Source organism: Panthera leo, chromosome A1, assembly GCF_018350215.1.
Source record: "Panthera leo isolate Ple1 chromosome A1, P.leo_Ple1_pat1.1, whole genome shotgun sequence".
NCBI lineage: Eukaryota > Metazoa > Chordata > Mammalia > Carnivora > Felidae > Panthera > Panthera leo.
This window is the reverse complement of record NC_056679.1, coordinates 18,615,474-18,634,317: the sequence shown is the minus strand read 5'-3', so window position 1 is coordinate 18,634,317 and position 18,844 is coordinate 18,615,474. Positions and strand designations below refer to the sequence as shown.

Genomic DNA, 18,844 nt, shown 5'->3' with positions numbered 1-18,844 from the left:
CACACCTACTGTCTCTGTGGTCTGCTTGCTGAATTGGATCCCGATGTCTGCAGGATGCTTGGAAACAGCCCTGGCTTGGCCCCTGCCTCCCATGGCTGGGGGGTTTTGCTTTACCATGGAGCAAATGGGCCCAAATGATTTTGCTAGTATTAGGTCGACCAGTGATTTTTTAGTAGCTGTTTGATTTGGGACAAGAATTTTTGTGAGCTGGCCCCTAAACAAAAAAGAACACATGCTCAGCAGTCACAAATCGTTGCTGATTAGCCAGAGTATTCGGCAAGCAAGCTAGTTTCAGGATTCTATATAACTAAGAAAACTTTACATTGCACGTGATATATAATTCAGAATATCATATTTTTGCAGTTTCTTTCCATTCTTCTCATAATCTGGATTTGTTACATTTGAGTTCCAAAAAACAAAACAAAACAAAAAAACCCCAACCCTCTTTGACTTCATACTTCTTAATTCTGTTTACTAAGGGTAGCATTTCTTGGTAAATAGATTATGCATTCAGTAGATTCATTTTCCCCTAGATTTTCAGATAGTGAACATATTTAGGGCAAAAACCAATTCTGTATAGTACATTCTATGGATGGGATATTATCCCAGAGATTTTAATCTCTCAAAGTTTCAGGTGTGCTTGCCTTTGAATTTATGTTCAATTCATAGAGTTTTTCATTGGCTCTTGTAAACAGTTGGGGTACATGCCCTGTTTTTGTTTTTTTGTTGTTTTGTTGGTTTTTAAAGCTGATTTATTTTGAGAGAAAGAGAGAGAGTGAGTCCCAGGCAGGCTCTGTACTGTCAGCACAGAGCCCATTGCGGGTCTTGAACTCACGAACCGTGAGATCATGACCTGAGGTGAAACTGAGAGTCGGCTGCTTAACCAAGTGAGCCACCCCAGCTCATACCTTGAATAAACATTCACCTAATATGAGTGGGTTAAAGGGCTCATCACAAAATACTTCAAAATTTACTCTAGTCCTTTAATAACTTTAGAAAACTTGAACATCGATCAAATTGTTACACGCTGTGTTTCATTTTGATGCCTAATTTGAGTTATTCATCAGAAGAAGATAAATCCTCAAGTGTTCTTTCGTTTTTGGTTTCTACTTTGTTTTGCCATACTCTGGTAGCCCAGTTCACCAGTAGTTATTCTTCTGGTAGCCAGATACAGAGCTAGTTAATTAATTGGTTGTAAAGCAGTGCATTTGTAGAGCCGCTGAAGATGAGAAAAATGGCCTATAAAATAGACACAGATTTTCATTAGGAAACAGCAGGAGCACTTCGGCAACAAATGGGTTTCCTCTTAATACTATGCTGTGGTGTGGCCTTCTGTGTCTGAGACAGTCCATATTCTGAGCAGTTAATGAAATAGAAGTTTCAGAAAGGATGGGCTCTTTCAGGCCACCAGATGGTCAGGATGGGGTGTTGAAGTTCTCTGCCTGGGACTTGGCCGTGTGCGGTCTTTATGCCTCCCGGGGTTGGGGAGGGGGGGTGTGGGTTAAAGGATCGATAGGGATGCCCGCATGCTGCACGGAAACTAAATTAATCCCAGGAGACACAAACTCCACTTTGAAATCCTTAGCTAGCCTTAAAAAACAAAACAAAAACAAAAAACCCCACACATTTAAGAGAGATCTAGCTAAATGAAATTTAGTCTGTCTATATCCACCACTGGGACCTAATTAGCCAGAGTTGATGACACTCATTTGAGAGTTGGCATTATTGGCTTTTGTGGCAATGTACTCAGGCCAAAGTGTATGACAGCAGGAGGTAGTTTCTGTTTTCCAGACTTGACTTAAACGGGGGTCTACATTAGCACCTTTTTTTTTTTTTTAAAGTAAGCTGGGCACGGAGTAGCCCAACACAGGACCCTGAATCACGACCGTGAGATCAAGACCTGAACTGAGATCAAGAGTTGGAAGCTTAACTGGCTGAGCCACACAGGCACCCTGTGTTAGCAACTTTTATGGAAGTTAGAGAGAGAGAGTGATTAAGATCAATACCCCATGATTTGGAACACAGGGAAAGATGCTTGTACCTAAGGTTTCAACCTCACCTGGAATTTTTGGAGTTTTGTCTTTGGGCTTCCTAGTTTCTGATAGTGTGAAAAGCATGGGGCATTAAATGCTGTTGGAAAGACTTTCCTTTTCACGTTCTGAAAATTGAGGGGCTTTGCCCTTTCTTTCATAAAACAGCTTTCTTCGATAATGAGGTTTTCCTGTAGGACACAGCAAGGGGAAGCACTGTGTTGTTTTGATTAGCACCTTCTGAGAAATAAAAGCATGGGATAGTTCTGATATAATCAAAGTAAATTTTCTGCTCTATCCGTGGAGATTTTTTCTTACACCCCAGTGAGGTTGTTGGCTGACCTGTTACTCTGAAATACTTAGTTAGGCTTTTGGCTAATGTGAGAGCTTATCAAAGATCAGGCAGGCGTCGTCCCGCATTCTCACCAGGGTCATCATCTCAATGGGGTCATTTTCCACACTGCAGGGCTTCCTCCCTGCCCCTCCTCTCAGGCTGGGGGTGCTTCCCTCTTCCCTCTTGGTTTCCTAAGACCATAGTCCCATTCACTTGGAGCTCACCTTTTCACCAAGTGTTTTGTCCTGCAATATATTCTTGAAATCCCTCACCTCGTCAGGCCCCTTTTAGGGTTTGTTCTCTGCAAAGTAAACAGTGGGGAGTGAGCGGTGTGTGAGAAGAGATGTAGAAGGGGCATTGCTGTAACTGTGCTTCCTCCTGCATGTAGTCTGTCATCCGTCAGCTGGTCTGTCTCCTTGAACAACCTCAGGGACCCACATATGTTCTGACATGGGTCGTCCAGAAAGCTGACAGAGCACACTAGTTAATCACATTTTTACATTTAAAATCCTCGCAAGGGGAGAAAACGATTTTTCTGTAAAAGAAGGATTGCAGGCTCAGTTGTGAGGACCTGGAAACCAGCTTGAGGAAGACTGTTAAACAGGAAGTTTGTGATGAATGGTTTTTAATCAAGTTGTAACCATTCACGATCGCTTTCAAATTCCTGTTTATATATCCCTTTGCTTCCTATCAGAAAGAGGCCAGCCTTGATTTCCTCGTCTTTGTGTCCAGGGGTGTGCTAAGCACTTCCCATATATGTTATGCTGTTCAGTTCCTAACCATCCTATGTAACAGTCCTGTGTAGTTACTGCTTCACAGATGGCAAGACTGAGGCCTAGTGAGATCAAGGTGCTCCCTCAAGGTGGCCCTGCAGTCAGCCAGACCTTGGCTTCTGCCTGTCCGTGTGCTTAAACTTTTCATGGTGCTCATGAATTCTTACAGTTATCTTTTTGGTACTGTCTTACATGAGAGCATAATCTCCCATATGCTTTTTTTGTTGTTGGAGGTTCTTTAACGTAGTCATATTTTCCTTCTTTGGAAAGATTTGAGTCAGAGAGAAAGCTGTTTAGAGCTAAGAGTGTATTGATAGCCATTTGTGAATCTATAGCTAAGAATTGGTTTGATTAGGGAAGGAACCCTGCATGCTCTTGATACTTGTTCTATATTTCTTCTAGGAATAGAGCCCCAGGTGCTTGTGCTTTTTGTAAATGAGGTCTTGTATAAGTTTCGTATAAGTTTCTCATCTGGATTTTAATCTTCCTGAATTCTGTTTTCTGTAATAGGAAATGGGAGTGTTGGGCCAGATGACCTTCCCAGTGCCTTCTAGTTTGCACATTTCATGAGGCTGCGAGTCTTTTCTTCCCAGCCCTGGGATCACTGGAGAAGCCCGAGTCCTCATTGCAAACTGGGGGGTGAGAGTGTGCTGTGGGGTCGTTGATGTTCAGGCAAGAAGGACAGGCTTCTGGAAAATGAGATCAGCCTGAGGAAGAAGAGCTGAACACTGCTGGGGCCTATTGTGTAAGCATGTAGGCTAGTCATTCACCATACATCTTCTATTACAACACTTTGAAAAGTTGAATCTATATGGCGTCTATTGACATCACTTGTAAAAAGAACAATTGGCAAACGGTCACATATTTTCCTTCCGTTTGCAAGCAGAATGGATTATTTTGCAAAGTTGTTTTATTAGCAACCAATGGGAACTCTGTTGAATAGAGATTATTTCTACTTTCTCCTTAGTTTGTTTTCACTCGTAGAAGTGCAGGAAGAGATGGTGTAAAAGAGAGGAAGCAGGAGGAGGGAGTAAAGTCCATGCTGGGAGTCTACAAAACAATTGCATGCATTGACAAAGAGTTCACAGAAATGAGATAAAATGCTTTTGGAAAAATCTAGTTTGTCTAGCATTTTGAAAGAATTTCTAGAATTTCTAGAACAACAAATTCATTTACTCATGTGTTCCAGTGTCTTAAGTTTGAAGTTCTTTTTGTTTGACTTGGTGACTACTGCTCACCCCCACCGTGTGGCAAGGTGACGGGCAGGTCTAGGCTGCAGGGGCCCCTGGGGCCTTTCCATTTTCCTTGTGGGTCCCCACAGCCTCCTTACACATGCTTTCCCCAGGGCGATGCTCATACCTGAAATTCACACTTCAGCTGTTATGGTTTCCTGCCATAAAGAGTCACCATTAGAATTAAAGGCAAATCATATTTTGTCAGTCTCTTTTACCCAGTGAGGCAGAAAATTCGTTTTGTAAACTAGTATTTGTAAACAATTATTTCTGCTCCCTCAAGATGCGTTCATGTAACCTTAGTCTTGAGTGTGTTCCTTCGATTCTTCACAATGGCGGAGCCAAGGAGGTGGTTTTTTAGCTGGCAGCAGTGTTGCATTCAGACTCCTGAAACCTTGGTCTGAGCCCTAGTTGGACAATTAATTTTCTGAGCCTCAGTTCTCCCATGTCTAGAACAAGGCCAGTAATCCCTGCCTTGTAGGGATCTTTCAAGTGTGGAATGCGATGATGGATTAAACGCAGTTTGTATATGAAGTAAAATGCAGACATAAAGTATGAAGGCCCGGGGTTCGTGAGCAGGATGTACTCAGCCTAAGTTGATGGTTTTCTTTTATTTTTGGTTATAAAGACAAAGACCAGAGTAGTCTTAGAACTGCCGAGCAGAAAGAAAAATGGAGTGATGGCAAGACCCATGGCCGGAAGGTGGTGATCTCCACACACACCAGTGGACAGGCTAGATGGAACCAAGCTGGCAGCTCAGGTCAGAAGGCAGGATTCAGAGTGATGAGTGTCCAGGGTACAGAAAAATGGACAGGAAGGAGCCCGGGGCGGGGTAGGGGAGGAGAGGTGCAAACCCAGGGCCAGATCAGAGCATTTCTTCAGCCCAGGTCTGGTAGGCCAAAGAGCTTGCTAGTCTTGACCCTAGGACTAGTTCAACAACCTTGGTTTTCTTTGTTCAGGCTTCTAGTAGACTAGAAGTCTACTGTAATAGAGTAGGGGTCTCCAAATGTTTTTTGTAAAAATCACATATCCTTTCTGATGTCACATTTATTCATTTGTACTACAGCCATAGATTGTGTGTGTTATATAACACATTTTGCCAATATAGATTTAAAAATGAGATAAAAAACTTAAATGAAAGGTGTGAAGATTTCTTCTTGTGCGTCAGCGACGCTCCGATTATTGCTTTAAACAGCGGGGCTGGGAGCCTCTTGGGGAGGGGCAGTTCCTGTCCTGTGTCCTCAGGGTTTCTAGGGGCCAGCCCCAGAGCCTAGCTTCTGCCAGCCAGAGAGGCAGGGGACCAGCAGGGCTCATTTGTAACCACCCCCCCAAGGAGACACAGGACTGTGGTCTCTTGACTGTGGCCCGGGTAATACCTGCCACTCCTTCCCTTGTCGCACACTGACTGAGTCCAGACAGCTGAGAGGCCACAGCTGTGTGTGGTGCCCACGCGCGAGGCTCCGTGGCAGCACCTTGAGAAGACTTCAGGATTCTGATACGCTTACTGGCAAGGGCAGTAACAGGCCAGCTTTGGTATCTGAGTTCCTTTATTATTAACGTCTCTTCACAGCATCTGAGGTACTGTCTGGGGCAGAGAGAAAACATCTTAAGTCTTACCTCAACGCTGGTCTACTTTTCCAGTACCTAACATGTAACACCTTATTAGTGGCAACAGTGCAAGGTATGATAGTAAATTAGACTGATGGTTATCGTACAGATAAGTGTCTAAAACACAAACATTTTATAGATGCCATTATCCTAATAATAACAGCAGTAACAGCAGCTAATATTGATTAAGCACTTTACATGTGTTCTCTCATTTAATCTCCACAACAGCCCTGTCAATGTAGAACCTGTTAATCCATTTAACAGATACTTGAGTGCCTCTTGGTGACGGAGCTGTGAGGATACATTGTACAAGAAGACAGACCAGGTCCTGAGCTCATGCAGCTTACAGTGTAGTGGGGAGCCACACATGCCCCCAGGGGACCACACATAGCAGAATCATAATTGTGGTGAGTAACCAAGGTCCTGTGTTAGCGGTAGGATGGGATGGTTCCAGAAGGAAGGGACGTTTGAGCTCAGAGAGAAGTTGGAGGAGGTGGGGATGGCAACCTTTGATAGGAAAATGTCAGTGCTCCTGGACAGTGGTTTGTGCATCATTTTCTGTCCCATGTCGCTGTTTAGGTGGACTTGTTCTTGGCCCAGGTCAATCATAAAACACCTAGAGGGCAGACTCTGCCTAATTCCTTCTGTTGTCTTTTCATTGCACCTAGCACAAACTAGGTCCCAATAAATGTGGTTTGGCATGAATTGGTATGTGAACAGACAGCCAAAAGATGTGTAAGACATTACACCTTCCCTGTAGTGTGTTTGGGATGTCAGTCAACAAACATTCCTTGGCTTTTTCTTGTGTGCACATCATCTTTGTGTGTGTGTGCGTGTGTGTGCATGCGTGTACACAGAACTCTTCTAGGGGCTTCAAGATTAGGAAATAAAACCGGACTTCCGCCCTTGCTCTTTAAGGAGCTTGGAATCCATAGAACTCCTGAAATAGAGCACCTGGGACTTAGAGGCAGGCTGAACAAGCAAGCACATACCTTGTGCAGCTCCTTCTGCCCCCGACGCGACCCGCCCAAATGTCCCGGGTCAGGTCAGGCTTCCCAAGAAGAATGTGCCGCCCTGCTTGGGGGGGCAGGTTGTGGGGAGGGTATGTGAGAGGAAATCCAGCTCAGCATTAGTAAAGAGCCCAGGCTGCAGAGAAATACAGCTGCTGGAGAGGAAATTTGCTCATGTGTCCTTGGTTGGGGGGGGGGGGGGGGGGGTGGGGGGTGGGCGGAGTCTAATGGCATAGCAGCTTGCGATTTGGCTAAGTAGCTTGCAGTGTATGAGTTTTCTGTCTTCACAACCTGCCTTACTTCTCAGGTAATATTCTGTTTGTAGTCAAAAAACTGAGTATCTCCAAGCACTGACAGTCGAAGAGTTTGCGGGAGAACCACAGTTTCCTCCGGCCATGGCTGTGTCCCGCAGGGGTCTGCAGACATAATACCCTTAATAGCAACACATATTTTTGCAGGATTTACCTATTCACCCCGCCCCCGCTCCCTATCATAGCCCTGCTGGCTGTATGAAAAACAGGAATTTTTGTAACAAGCCCTGCACAGCAAACCTTTTCCTGTTTGGAAAAAAAATTTTTTTTAATTGTTGGCAAAGTTAGAAGACAGCTCTGTTACTCAAAGAGTGACCTGAAATGTCCTCTTAGAAAAATATGGAGCATGATGTTTTGATAAGTAGGGTATTGCTGTGGACCCTCCCCCCACCACCCTTTTGAAGAGCGGGGGTAAGTCTAAGTGGTGAGTTAGTGTATGTCCCACCTGGCTTAGTGAACGCTTCTTGAACTTTTTAAAGATTTCATCATTACATATTCTGCAGTCTCATTAAAAATGTCCCCTAATTGCAGTTACAAATGACCTGATCTAATTATGAGTGTTACAGAGCTGCACCACCCTCTCCACCAGCCAGTGCAGACAACCAGGAAGCCATTATCTAGGAGGATCTTCCCCCCTTTATCATTAACTAAATGTGACAGGGACAGGAGTCAAGCTTCCTTTCCTCTAGAGATTTCATCGTGGCTTATCTATGTGTCTATTGTGTTCCAAGAACAAGATAGTCAAGATGGAATATTGTGCAAACGCCCAGACTTTCAGCCTATAGAACATGTCGCAGGGTCAGAGCGCTCAGCCCCTTTCCAGGTCCTCCCCAGGGACAGGCCTGCCTCTTTAAGGACAGATTTAGAACCTCCTTTGCTGGTGTTGGTGGGCCCAGGAGATGAGGCTGTGGTTCTTGGAGCATACATAGGTGTGTGTTTAAGACCTTTCCGTGGGGTTTGGAGAATCTTGTGGAAATGAAATAGGCCATTAGAAAAATGTAGTACTTGGCCTCTTTTAGGGATTCTTGTGTGTACTTAAAGTCCTCCTCAAAGCTTGTCTTGAGTTGGGGATAGATAATAGATGGGAAGGAAGAGGAAAGTCTAGGGAACAAAAGAAACCTTCATGCCATCCACTTGGACACCTGCACAGCACCTAGCCTGGAAGGCCCATTCAGAGCCGAATCTGACCCGCCCGCGCTGTGTGCCCTGGCAGAAGGGTTTGTCACGTTGCTCCTCTGTTGCAATCCTTGGGTGGAATGTAGTACAGAGGGTCAGAGGGCATTTTGAAATACGGATTTCTCAGCCCTGGCTATCCGGCCTGACTCAACTCGGACTATCGCATCTCCTTTTAGACAGTGAGATTTTCCCCCCGCATGTTTGTGATCTCTTTTTTAATAAGAAAGAACCTGAATTCATGGTTTGTGTTGAAGCCCGGGCCTTGTCTGTGCAAAGGCTTTTTCTGGCGCACCGATTGGCACTCGAGCATCTGCATCCCACGTTGATGGCATGAGGATGTGGGCACTGTGGCTGCATCCCTGGGTGACCACAAATCCAGCCAGGGCCTTTTTGTGGTCAGGGTGAGGGGCCCCAGAGGTCCAGGGGGCTCAGTCTGCTAAGCCTTGTCCCCAGTTGGCAGAGGAAGCCAGGGGAAGCTTGGGAGACATGCACAGGGGCCTGTTCCCAGGGGTCTAGGACATCCAGAATCCTGCTCCTGGACTTGGCCTCAGGGCCCTGATGACAGAGGCTGCTGAATGAGCAGGTAGTGGGAGTCTGCTGTGTGCCTTGTTCTAGATGGGGAACAAAAAGCTACAAGACAAGGGCCCTCCTTTGGAGCCCATTTTTGCTTTTCCATATGTCCCCAGAGGCTCTCCAGATGCTGGTGATCCCACATGTGTCCATTAGGGGAGTTGGATTGGGGCTTCCTTATTTGCAGCCTGGCTTTGCTGCTTCTGCCGGAGCTTGAGACTCTCTTTGGCCTCCTTCACTGTATATTGGGAGTTGTGGGTTTGTGTTTGCAATCCCTCTGAGCTCCTGCCCACACCCCAGTGAATAGGAGGTAGGAGGAGGGGAGCAGGGCTCAAAATGGCAATGTCCTCGTGCCCTCAAAGTTGGGATCTAGGCCCTACTTCTTGGTAACTGCTTGCCATGTGCCAGGCACCACTGAACATTTTATAAACTCTGTCTCCCTCTAATAGCCCTAAATGGGTCTATTATTTATCTCTGTTTTATAGATAAGGAAACTTAAGGCACCTAGGGGCCAAGCAGTTTCCCAAAGTTAAGTTGATTTTCTTTACTAATTGTGTTAGAAATACACGTGGCACAATTTAGTTGTGGAACAACTGTACTGAGCGACTGAAGCCTGGAGCTCTTTGTATTACCCCCCCTCTCCCCGTGTCTTTTTGGATAGAGCAGGACCTCCCTCCGATGCAGTGACCTGGAGTTAGTTGGCACATACTGCTGCTTATTTGTGGGAGGAGGGGTTGGTGAACAGCACTTGGATCTAAATTTTCTCTTTTTTGGCAGTTCGACTTTCTAAAATAAGAAATATGACCCTGTTTGCCATATATTCACCTATGTTAGCCTAATGGACTTGAAAGGTAGAAAGGAATCTAGGTCTTACTGGTTTTCAGGCTTTTAATTCTTGACTAAGAATATATCCTGCTTCACTTCTTTCTTTTCCATAATCACGTGGGCCCAGTAATCTAAAACTTCTCACTTGTGTAAATGGCATATGTTCAATCTGAAGAGAATTGGCAGTAGTTTTAGGGGTGATAGAATGGAAACGGTTTTTGCTATTTACGTAGCATTGTAGCTAAGCAAAAATTTAAGTGGTTTTAAAGTGAGTTCCTGTGATTTCCTGTAAAATACAGCTATATAAAAGAAGGTGTCTATAATAATGCTTATTTAATTTTGTCCCCTCATTACATTAAGATACAGACACTGGGTTTGTTTTGGTTTGTTTTGAGAGCGTGAGCGGGGGAGGGGCAGAAGGAGAGAGAAGAATCTGAAGCAGGCTCCATGCCCAGTTCGGAGCCCAGCATGGAGCTGGACGTGGGTCCTAACGTGGGGCTTGATCTCCTGAACCGTGAGATGGTGACCTGAGCCTAAATCAAGAGTCGGACGCTCATCCGATTGAGCCACTCAGGCACTCCTACAGATGCCTGTTTTTAAGAGAAGATACTATTTCTCTTGTACTGGTTTGGAGCTCTTTTATAGTGGAGTTCAGAACCCTTCTGATGGTATAAGGTTGAAATCTGTACACAAACTTTAAAAGATGTTTACTTGTCTTCCATTAACATATATCTATACTGAACAGTAAGTACTCCCAACGGGAGAAGTACTTATTTCTAACATGATGTTTTGCTTTACAGAATTCAATTCGCCATAATCTGTCCCTACACAGCAAGTTCATTCGTGTGCAGAATGAAGGGACTGGAAAAAGTTCTTGGTGGATGCTCAATCCAGAGGGAGGCAAGAGTGGCAAATCCCCTCGGAGAAGAGCTGCGTCCATGGACAACAACAGTAAATTTGCTAAGAGCCGGGGCCGAGCTGCTAAGAAAAAAGCATCCCTGCAGTCTGGCCAGGAGGGTGCCGGGGACAGCCCAGGATCTCAGTTTTCTAAATGGCCTGCGAGCCCTGGCTCTCACAGCAATGATGACTTTGATAACTGGAGTACATTTCGCCCTCGAACTAGCTCAAATGCTAGTACTATTAGTGGGAGACTTTCTCCCATTATGACCGAACAGGACGATCTTGGAGATGGGGATGTGCATTCTCTGGTGTACCCACCATCTGCTGCGAAGATGGCTTCTACGCTACCCAGTCTGTCTGAGATAAGCAATCCTGAAAATATGGAAAATCTTTTGGATAATCTCAACCTTCTGTCATCACCAACGCCATTAACTGTTTCAACCCAGTCTTCACCTGGCACCATGATGCAGCAGACACCGTGCTACTCATTTGCACCTCCAAACACCAGTCTGAATTCACCCAGCCCAAACTACCAAAAATACACATATGGCCAGTCCAGCATGAGCCCTTTGCCCCAGATGCCTATGCAAACACTTCAGGACAACAAATCGAGCTATGGAGGTATGAATCAGTATAACTGTGCACCAGGACTCTTGAAGGAGTTGCTTACTTCTGACTCTCCTCCCCACAATGACATTATGACAGCAGTTGATCCTGGGATCGCCCAACCCAACAGCCGGGTCCTCGGTCAGAATGTGTTGATGGGCCCTAATTCGGTCATGTCAACCTATGGCAGCCAGGCATCTCATAACAAAATGATGAACCCCAGCTCCCACACCCACCCTGGACATACCCAGCCAACATCCGCAGTTAACGGGCGTGCCTTGCCCCATGCGGTCAACACCATGCCCCACACCTCGGGTATGAACCGCTTGGCCCCCGTGAAGACAGCTTTACAAGTGCCTCTGTCCCACACCATGCAGATGAACGCGCTGGGGGCCTACTCCTCGGTGAGCAGCTGCAATGGCTATGGCAGGATGGGCCTTCTCCACCAGGAGAAGCTCCCAAGTGACTTGGATGGCATGTTGATTGAGCGCTTGGACTGCGACATGGAGTCCATCATTCGGAACGACCTTATGGATGGAGATACGTTGGATTTTAACTTTGACAGTGTGTTGCCCAACCAAAGCTTCCCGCACAGCGTCAAGACGACGACACATAGCTGGGTGTCAGGCTAAGAGTGAGTTAGTGAACAGGTAAGATCACCCCCGTGTCAAAAGACCTTCTGAAGCCAGGACTTAAAAGAGAGGAACACGGTAACTTGCCACATATCTTCCATGGTTGGGACTTTTCCTGATGTCAGCTGGCTGTTCCTTGCAGAGAGGCATCTTTTATCGTTCTTTCTTTGCCCTTTTTGCAGCTTATAATTTTTTTTTCTTTGAGCTTAAGCATAAGGAATTTTCCTCTGACTGCTTTAAAGATTTCTTTTGACAGTTAGATGGCTGCATCTTTTTAGTAACTCTTCAATAAATGAATACGTTTGATACAAATCAAATGCTGCAGGTTTTTTTTATAAGTGGAATTTTTCCCATTGAAAGATTTCAGAGCTGTTTGAGAAAGCTCTGGCTTCTCCCCCCCCCCCCCCCCCCCATCCCCACCAAGTATGTCTGTCACTCTAATACGTTAAATCGAATTGATTTTAATTCGGCTGTATTTTCATTGTGTGTTTTTTCTAGGCTACACTTAAAAGTACTTCAGACTGTCTGACAGCAGGAACTGAGAGAAGCAGTCCAAAGATGTCCTTCACCCCTCCTTTTCGTTTTCTTGATTAAAAAAAAAAAACAAACAAAAAACGAATTTCTTTTTTCCTTTCGTCAGACTTGGCAGCGAAGACACTTTTCCTGTACAGGATGTTTGCCCGATGTTTGCAGGTTATGTGCCGCTGTAGATAAGGACTGTGCCATTGGAAATTTCATTACAATGAAGTGCCAAACTCACTACACCATATAATTGCAGAAAAGACATTCAGATCCTGGTGTGCTTTCAAGTTTTGTACATAAGCAGTAGCGACAGAACTGTATTTGTGTGTGTTTTTGTTGTTGTTGTTGTTGTTGTTGTTGTTGTTGTTGTTTTTTAAAAAATATCCATTTGGTCCAAGGAAAGTTTATACTCTTTTTGTAATACTGTGATGGTCTCATGTCTTTGATAAGTTAAACTTTTGTTTGTACCACCCGTGTTCTGCTGAACAGACGAACCACAGAGAACCAAGCTCTCCATCCTGCGCCTCCAAGGGACAGCTTTGGGCCTGTTCACATGGCCACTTCACATGAGAACCAATAGCCTGTTATCAATCTGCTGAATTAATGGACTTGTCAGACACCTTCGGGGGAAAAAATAGATTAAATGCCAGCCTTGTACAGGTCTTTTCTATTTTTTTGTTTGTTTATTTTGTTATTTGCAAATTTGTACAAACATTTAAATGGTTCTAATTTCCAGATAAATGATTTTTGATGTTATCGTTGGGACATTTTTGGAATAGATATTGAACTGTAATGTTTTCTTAAAACTAGAGTCTACTTTGTTACATAGTCTGCTTGTAAATTTGTGGAATCCCAGATATTTGAGGCAGCATCCATAATTTTCATTTTGTATTTCTAACTGGATTAGTACTAATTTTATACGTGTTTAACTGGTTTGTACACTTGGGGATGCTACTTGGTGTTGTTTCTGACTAATCTGAAAATCATTGTAATTAGTACTTGCATACTCCACGTTTCTGGCTCTGTTCTGGCAGGAGAGTGATGGTTAGTTATGGACATTTTGCGTTTCATGTTTAGGAGAACTTAGTAAGCTTTATGTATGTGTTTTAAAGAAATTCCATCTGCTCCTATTATCCCGTGAACTAAGTGCACGGTGTTTCAGGGACTCCTGAGGGGCCTCGTGATGTTTGTAGATCAGAAAGGGAGACCCGAGTCTAAAACCATGCTCCTCTCTCAAACTGGGAGTTTGGATCAACTTAACCTTTTGGAGTTGAGCTTCAGCAAATGTTTTCCCTCCTATTTCTGTGCTCTTATTTTGGTCTAGGTGGAGGTTGGTTTGATAGCTCTGCCTTGAAGGATTATGTTAAGACTCACACTTCATTCCTCTCTCCCTTCTGTCCTGCAGATTACTTAGCACACTGTGGAAATTTAGGTGGAAGGAGGAAAATTTAAAATAGGACTTCAGTGATTTGCAGAATGCTTTGTGTCCCTGAGTGCAGATGGCTACCAAATGGACTAGAGCTTGTTTAAAAATTGGGGCAATTAATTTGAAAGCCGACAAACCAGCTATAGGTTGTATATTTGAATTTATTGTAAAACCTCTTATTGTAAGTTAGAATTGGAGAATTTCCTTAGCCTTTAGCAACCTAAACTACAATGCTGCATCATTATGTTTTAATATTTTGCAATTACCTGTAACTGACAGACTAGGTTAATTGGCTTTGCATCCGTCAGTATTTTCAAGTCTTGTGGAATGCCCTAAGTCAGCACAATAGAAGGAGCAGGTGCACAAAAATGTTCCTCTTGCCTTCTTGAGAAGGCTCTGATTTCTTTCTGTGTACTTAGCCCAGATCACACTTGCTTTGTCTTGCATGTGGATTGCCGATCTGTTGGCTTGGTCTTTCCTACATGTTTAACGAGAACACAAGTGTTCCTGAAAGATTTCCTATAGGAGGCCAGCTCTGTTGTAAGCTTCCCACTGTGACTTCTACTGTCTTGAAAGTTCATTAAACAGCCACCTGGCCAACCATCCTTACTGCTAGCCACTCCAAAATATGTCTGGTTTTGGAAACCCTAGTTCCTCTAAGCAGTGCCTTCTGCATATGTAATAGAACTTGTTGGTGCCAGAGTACTTGGGTTCTCTACTGTGTCCAGCTTCTTTCCTCCTCCTATGCCATCACATGGTGAGCCTCAGAGCCCCTGTTTGTTCATTAAAGAGGCAACTCCAGCAGAAATCACTCTTAAAATCTTATTACATCCTAGAGTAACTTTTAAAAAGATGTTTCTTCCTCCTGAGTCTGTGTAAATACCTCTTTTTTTTTTTTTTTCTGCAGATTTTTGTGTTGAAATTCTCATGAATCTTGAGTATCTCTCTGGGGTACAGTGAAGTCCAGTGAAAGGCACCTTGTCTATTTTGAAAACAAACATTATGTGACCTCTGGTAATACTTTTTCTGTACGAATACTGACTTTCTTGAGTAATTAGTATATCAGTTATTGTACATGATTGCTTTGTGAAATGTGCAAATGATATCACCTATGCAGCCTTGTTTGATTTATTTCCTCTGGTTTGTACTGTTATTAAAAGCATATTGTATTATAGAGCTATTCTGATATTTTAAATATAAAGTATTGTTTCCGTAATATAGATGTATGGAATATATTTAGGTAATTAGATGTATTACTTGCAAAGTTCCGCTTTGACAAACTGACAAAGTCTAAATTAATTAGCAAATGTTGTATCCCAGTGGGCAGTAAATCAATGGAGCATACTGAGAAGAGGAGAAGGACACTTGAAATGGAAAAAAAAAAAAAAAAGTTTTCCAAAGGTATACAATTTGGACATGTTCAACTGCTGGGTATATGTTACCAACACCTCCCTCCCTCCCCCCAGACTTACTTGAAACTCTCACACTCAGCTCTTACGAGTTCTTAATTTATAACTGACTTTTAAATGAGAAGTTTCTCTTGTGGTTTTGGTCTGGGAGTTAATTGTTCATTAAAAAAAGGCAGTGTGGTTTATGCAAACAAAACAGCCTTGCATTACTCTTGGCCTCCTCCTTGAGGGTGGTGTGCACGGCCTGGCAGTGTGGCCAGGTGTGGCCACCGGAGTCCTGTCGGGATGCGGTCACATCCCCCCCGCATTTCACTACTCGAGTTCAGTAACAGCACAGATTCCACGTTCCTGTTCCGATACTCTCTGAGAAGTGCCTGATGATGCTGATGTACTTACAGACACAAGAACAATCTTTGCTATTATTGTATAAAGCCATAAATGTACATAAATTCTGTTTAAATGGTTTGGCGTCTTTCTTTCCTAATGGTGCAGAATAAGCTCTTTATTAGTGTTTTGTTGTTGTTTTTTAATGTTTACCTTAAGTGAAACCTTGTCAGCCACAGTGCCATGGTTTCTTCAAATCTGGTATTTCCTTTGGGGGGCAGGGGTGGGTTGGGGAGGAAACAGTCCATCTGAGAGTGAAGTCCCGAGAGTTGAAGAACAAGTAAAATCCCTGATAAGGAACAACTCGGGAGCCGCATCTTCGGAATGTCTGCGACGACATCCTGCGCGGTAATTCCTAGGCATATTAAATCTCATGTCAGACGGACCATGTTAAAGGGAAAAACACTTGAAGGGCAAGTTAGGAGGGCACTGAGCACTAGTGGGTGTGCGGGGAGCAGTGGCTTTCCAGGGCCGTGTGTGTCCCTACCTCACACACCTTGCCGAAGGGGGAGGAGGGACTGTGTCCTCCTTTAAGTGGCCACAGATTGGAGGTTTATATGTTTTACTTTTCTTTTTTTCAGAAAGTGCCTGAGGAATGAGCTAGGATTAGATTAACATGGTTAAAATGCACTAAAAAAAATTTTTTTTAGCACGTATTTATCTTTTGAGAGACAGCATGAGCAGAAGAAAGGCAGAGAGAGAGGGAGTCACAGATTCCGAAGCAGGCATCCAGGCTCTGAGCTGTCAGCAGAGTCTGACACAGGGCTGGAACTCACAAAGCACGAGATCATGACCTGAGCCGAAGTTGGATGCTCAGCCAACTGAGCCACCCAGGCGCCCCCAAAACGCATTTTCAAACCAGGAAAAGCCTGGTCTCCTTGCTTCTGACTCAGTTACAAGGCAAGTGAATGAATGGGTTAGAGTAGTAACAAGGAAATAGGTTATTCTAATGTTTATCTGTTTAGACACCAGAAGGTCAGTCTAGCTGTTCAGGGTTTGTTTGTTTCCCCTTCCTTCCATCAAATAGAACCCTTTCTTTAAAACACATGATAGCCCAGAGCATAGAGCAGATAAAGAAAGGCATCTTCTCCCAGACCCTGGGGCTCATGCACAGATCACTTTGAAATCTGACCTAGCCCACGTGCGGAAAAATGCCGATTGTACCACCAGGACTCAAGCCGGCAGGCTCCTTTCATAGCCCTCCATACACATACACAGGATCGTATATCTGATGTCACGTATCGGGACCAGTTCCCAAGGTTTAACATCACTTGATAGGAGGAAGCAACTCAGCAGGAAGATTTCGCAGACAGAATCCTGGGCTGGAGCTCAGTGCTTAACGTCAAGGGAGAAACTTCTTTGGTGGCATACAGGTCCTTGCTGTGACCAGGCCGCCGACACTAGAATCGGGATGTGTACCTAGGATTGTTTCTTGGCCACCGAGCCTGCCACACTGAGGGACTCTGCCCCAGCTCCCGTTTCTTCATGTTTGAGCAGACCCCTAACAGGTGCTGGTTAAACGCACACTGGTTGGTGTGGTTAGGTGGGTGGAGTACTGCTCTCAGAGATGTATCTGCACTAAGTGGCAGTCTCTGAGTTAGACGCCATCGCATACACGTTGAACTTTTTATCATCTGTTAGTGCTCATTACAGGCCCGTGAACCTGCAGCTGGGTTGGGCCATGACCTCTAAAAGGGGGTGTAGTCCTAGGTGTCCGCAGGCCAATTTTGCTATTTCATTATTGGTGTAAAAATGACACTGGTGATAACTTCTGTACACAGACTCGAGGATGTTTTCCGGTTACTTAAACTGGAAAACGAGTGACATTTCTGTGGAATGGAAAGGGGGGGAGGTATGTAAGCTGGTGGGAGTGTAAGAAGGCCAAGGAGTCTCCTTGGTAGCGGGTGATGGATCAGGAAACCAGATGTGAAATGGGGACAGCTGAGGTGTGAGCCGAAGGTGTCTGGATGCTTTGACTAGAGGAACCTACAGAGTGGCACGGACATCCAGAAGTTCAAGAGAACTTTTGTTACTGCAGGTGGCTGGGGGAGGAGGCTTTCTTATGCGGACGCCTGGCTTTAGCAGTATGGCTGTGAGAGGGGGAAGCGCCACGCTGAGAGCATGTGGCTGTTACAGGAAGAAGGAAGGAAAGGAGATCAGGGCCAACTTTTCTCAGCTTGACTGGTGGCAGGAAAGTATCCGCTCCCCTACCCCTGCCTCCCAGTCTCCCATGGACTCAAAAGGCTAAAAGCAATTTCTTGGCATCAGTACCTTTACCGCGTTGGTGTCTTCGAAAAGTGCAAGAAGTTTGCACTGGAAACCACTGGTGGGAAGCAGGGATTTACCTCCAGGAAGAGAGAGGGCAGCTTTGTGAGGGCTAAGTCACTCATTCTTTCTGTCTCATTCCCTCCGTGAACAACTTTTCAGAATTGCCATGAAACTTCAAAGTGGCAGATGGTAGCCTGGGAGCCGTGTTGGGTTTTTGTACTGCTAGAGTTTCTGCAAACATTCTTGGGACTGTAACCGTAGGGAAATGGCTGCCCCACAGGGATGACCTCAGTTGAGATCGCTGCTTAGAATCGAGCTCACGGTGGCTCATTTTAAACCCAAGTTTTCTTTCCCTCTGATGTATTGGGATAGACAGGAGGTCCATTCTGCCTTTCAGTGCCTGGTTGCAGAACATGAGCAGAAGTGCCCGTTGCTTGGTTTGTGCTGGTTTCAGGACACTTACGCCTGCAGAATGCGATCTGCTCTGATGTGTGGGCAGCGATTGGCCTGTAGATAAGGAAAGTTGAGGATACCTTCTGCCACCTGCCTTCCAGGTTTGATGCGAGGATTAGAGGATGAGGTAATGTCTGCAGATGGCTTCCTGTGTCCGGGAGAAAGACCTTGTACATGTGAGTTGGTGTCAGTGTAGGTAATAGTAGGCTTTGGGGATTTGTTTCCTTAATGGGGCTTCTGGACAGTCAGCATTTCCTGCAGGATGAGTGGGAGAGCCACTGGGTTCATTTCCATCCTCTCTCTGCATTTTTATTTGCACTCTTCTATCTCTTCAGCAGGGGAGTGTGGACAGTTGGCCAGACCCGTACTTTTTCT

General features: G+C 44.7%; 1 protein-coding gene across 1 annotated transcript in view; it reads left to right on the top strand.

Moving 5' to 3' along the window:
- The window catches only part of FOXO1 (forkhead box O1), a 97,793-nt gene extending 81,969 nt beyond the window's left edge, over nt 1-15,824 (top strand). Inside the window, exons 2-3 of the mRNA XM_042906003.1 lie at nt 10,670-12,025; nt 12,506-15,824. Coding sequence (XP_042761937.1) covers nt 10,670-12,007 — 1,338 coding nt within the window. The 3' untranslated portion in view covers nt 12,008-12,025; nt 12,506-15,824. The remainder of the gene's footprint in view (nt 1-10,669; nt 12,026-12,505) is intronic.
- Nucleotides 15,825-18,844: the final 3,020 nt, after the last annotated feature.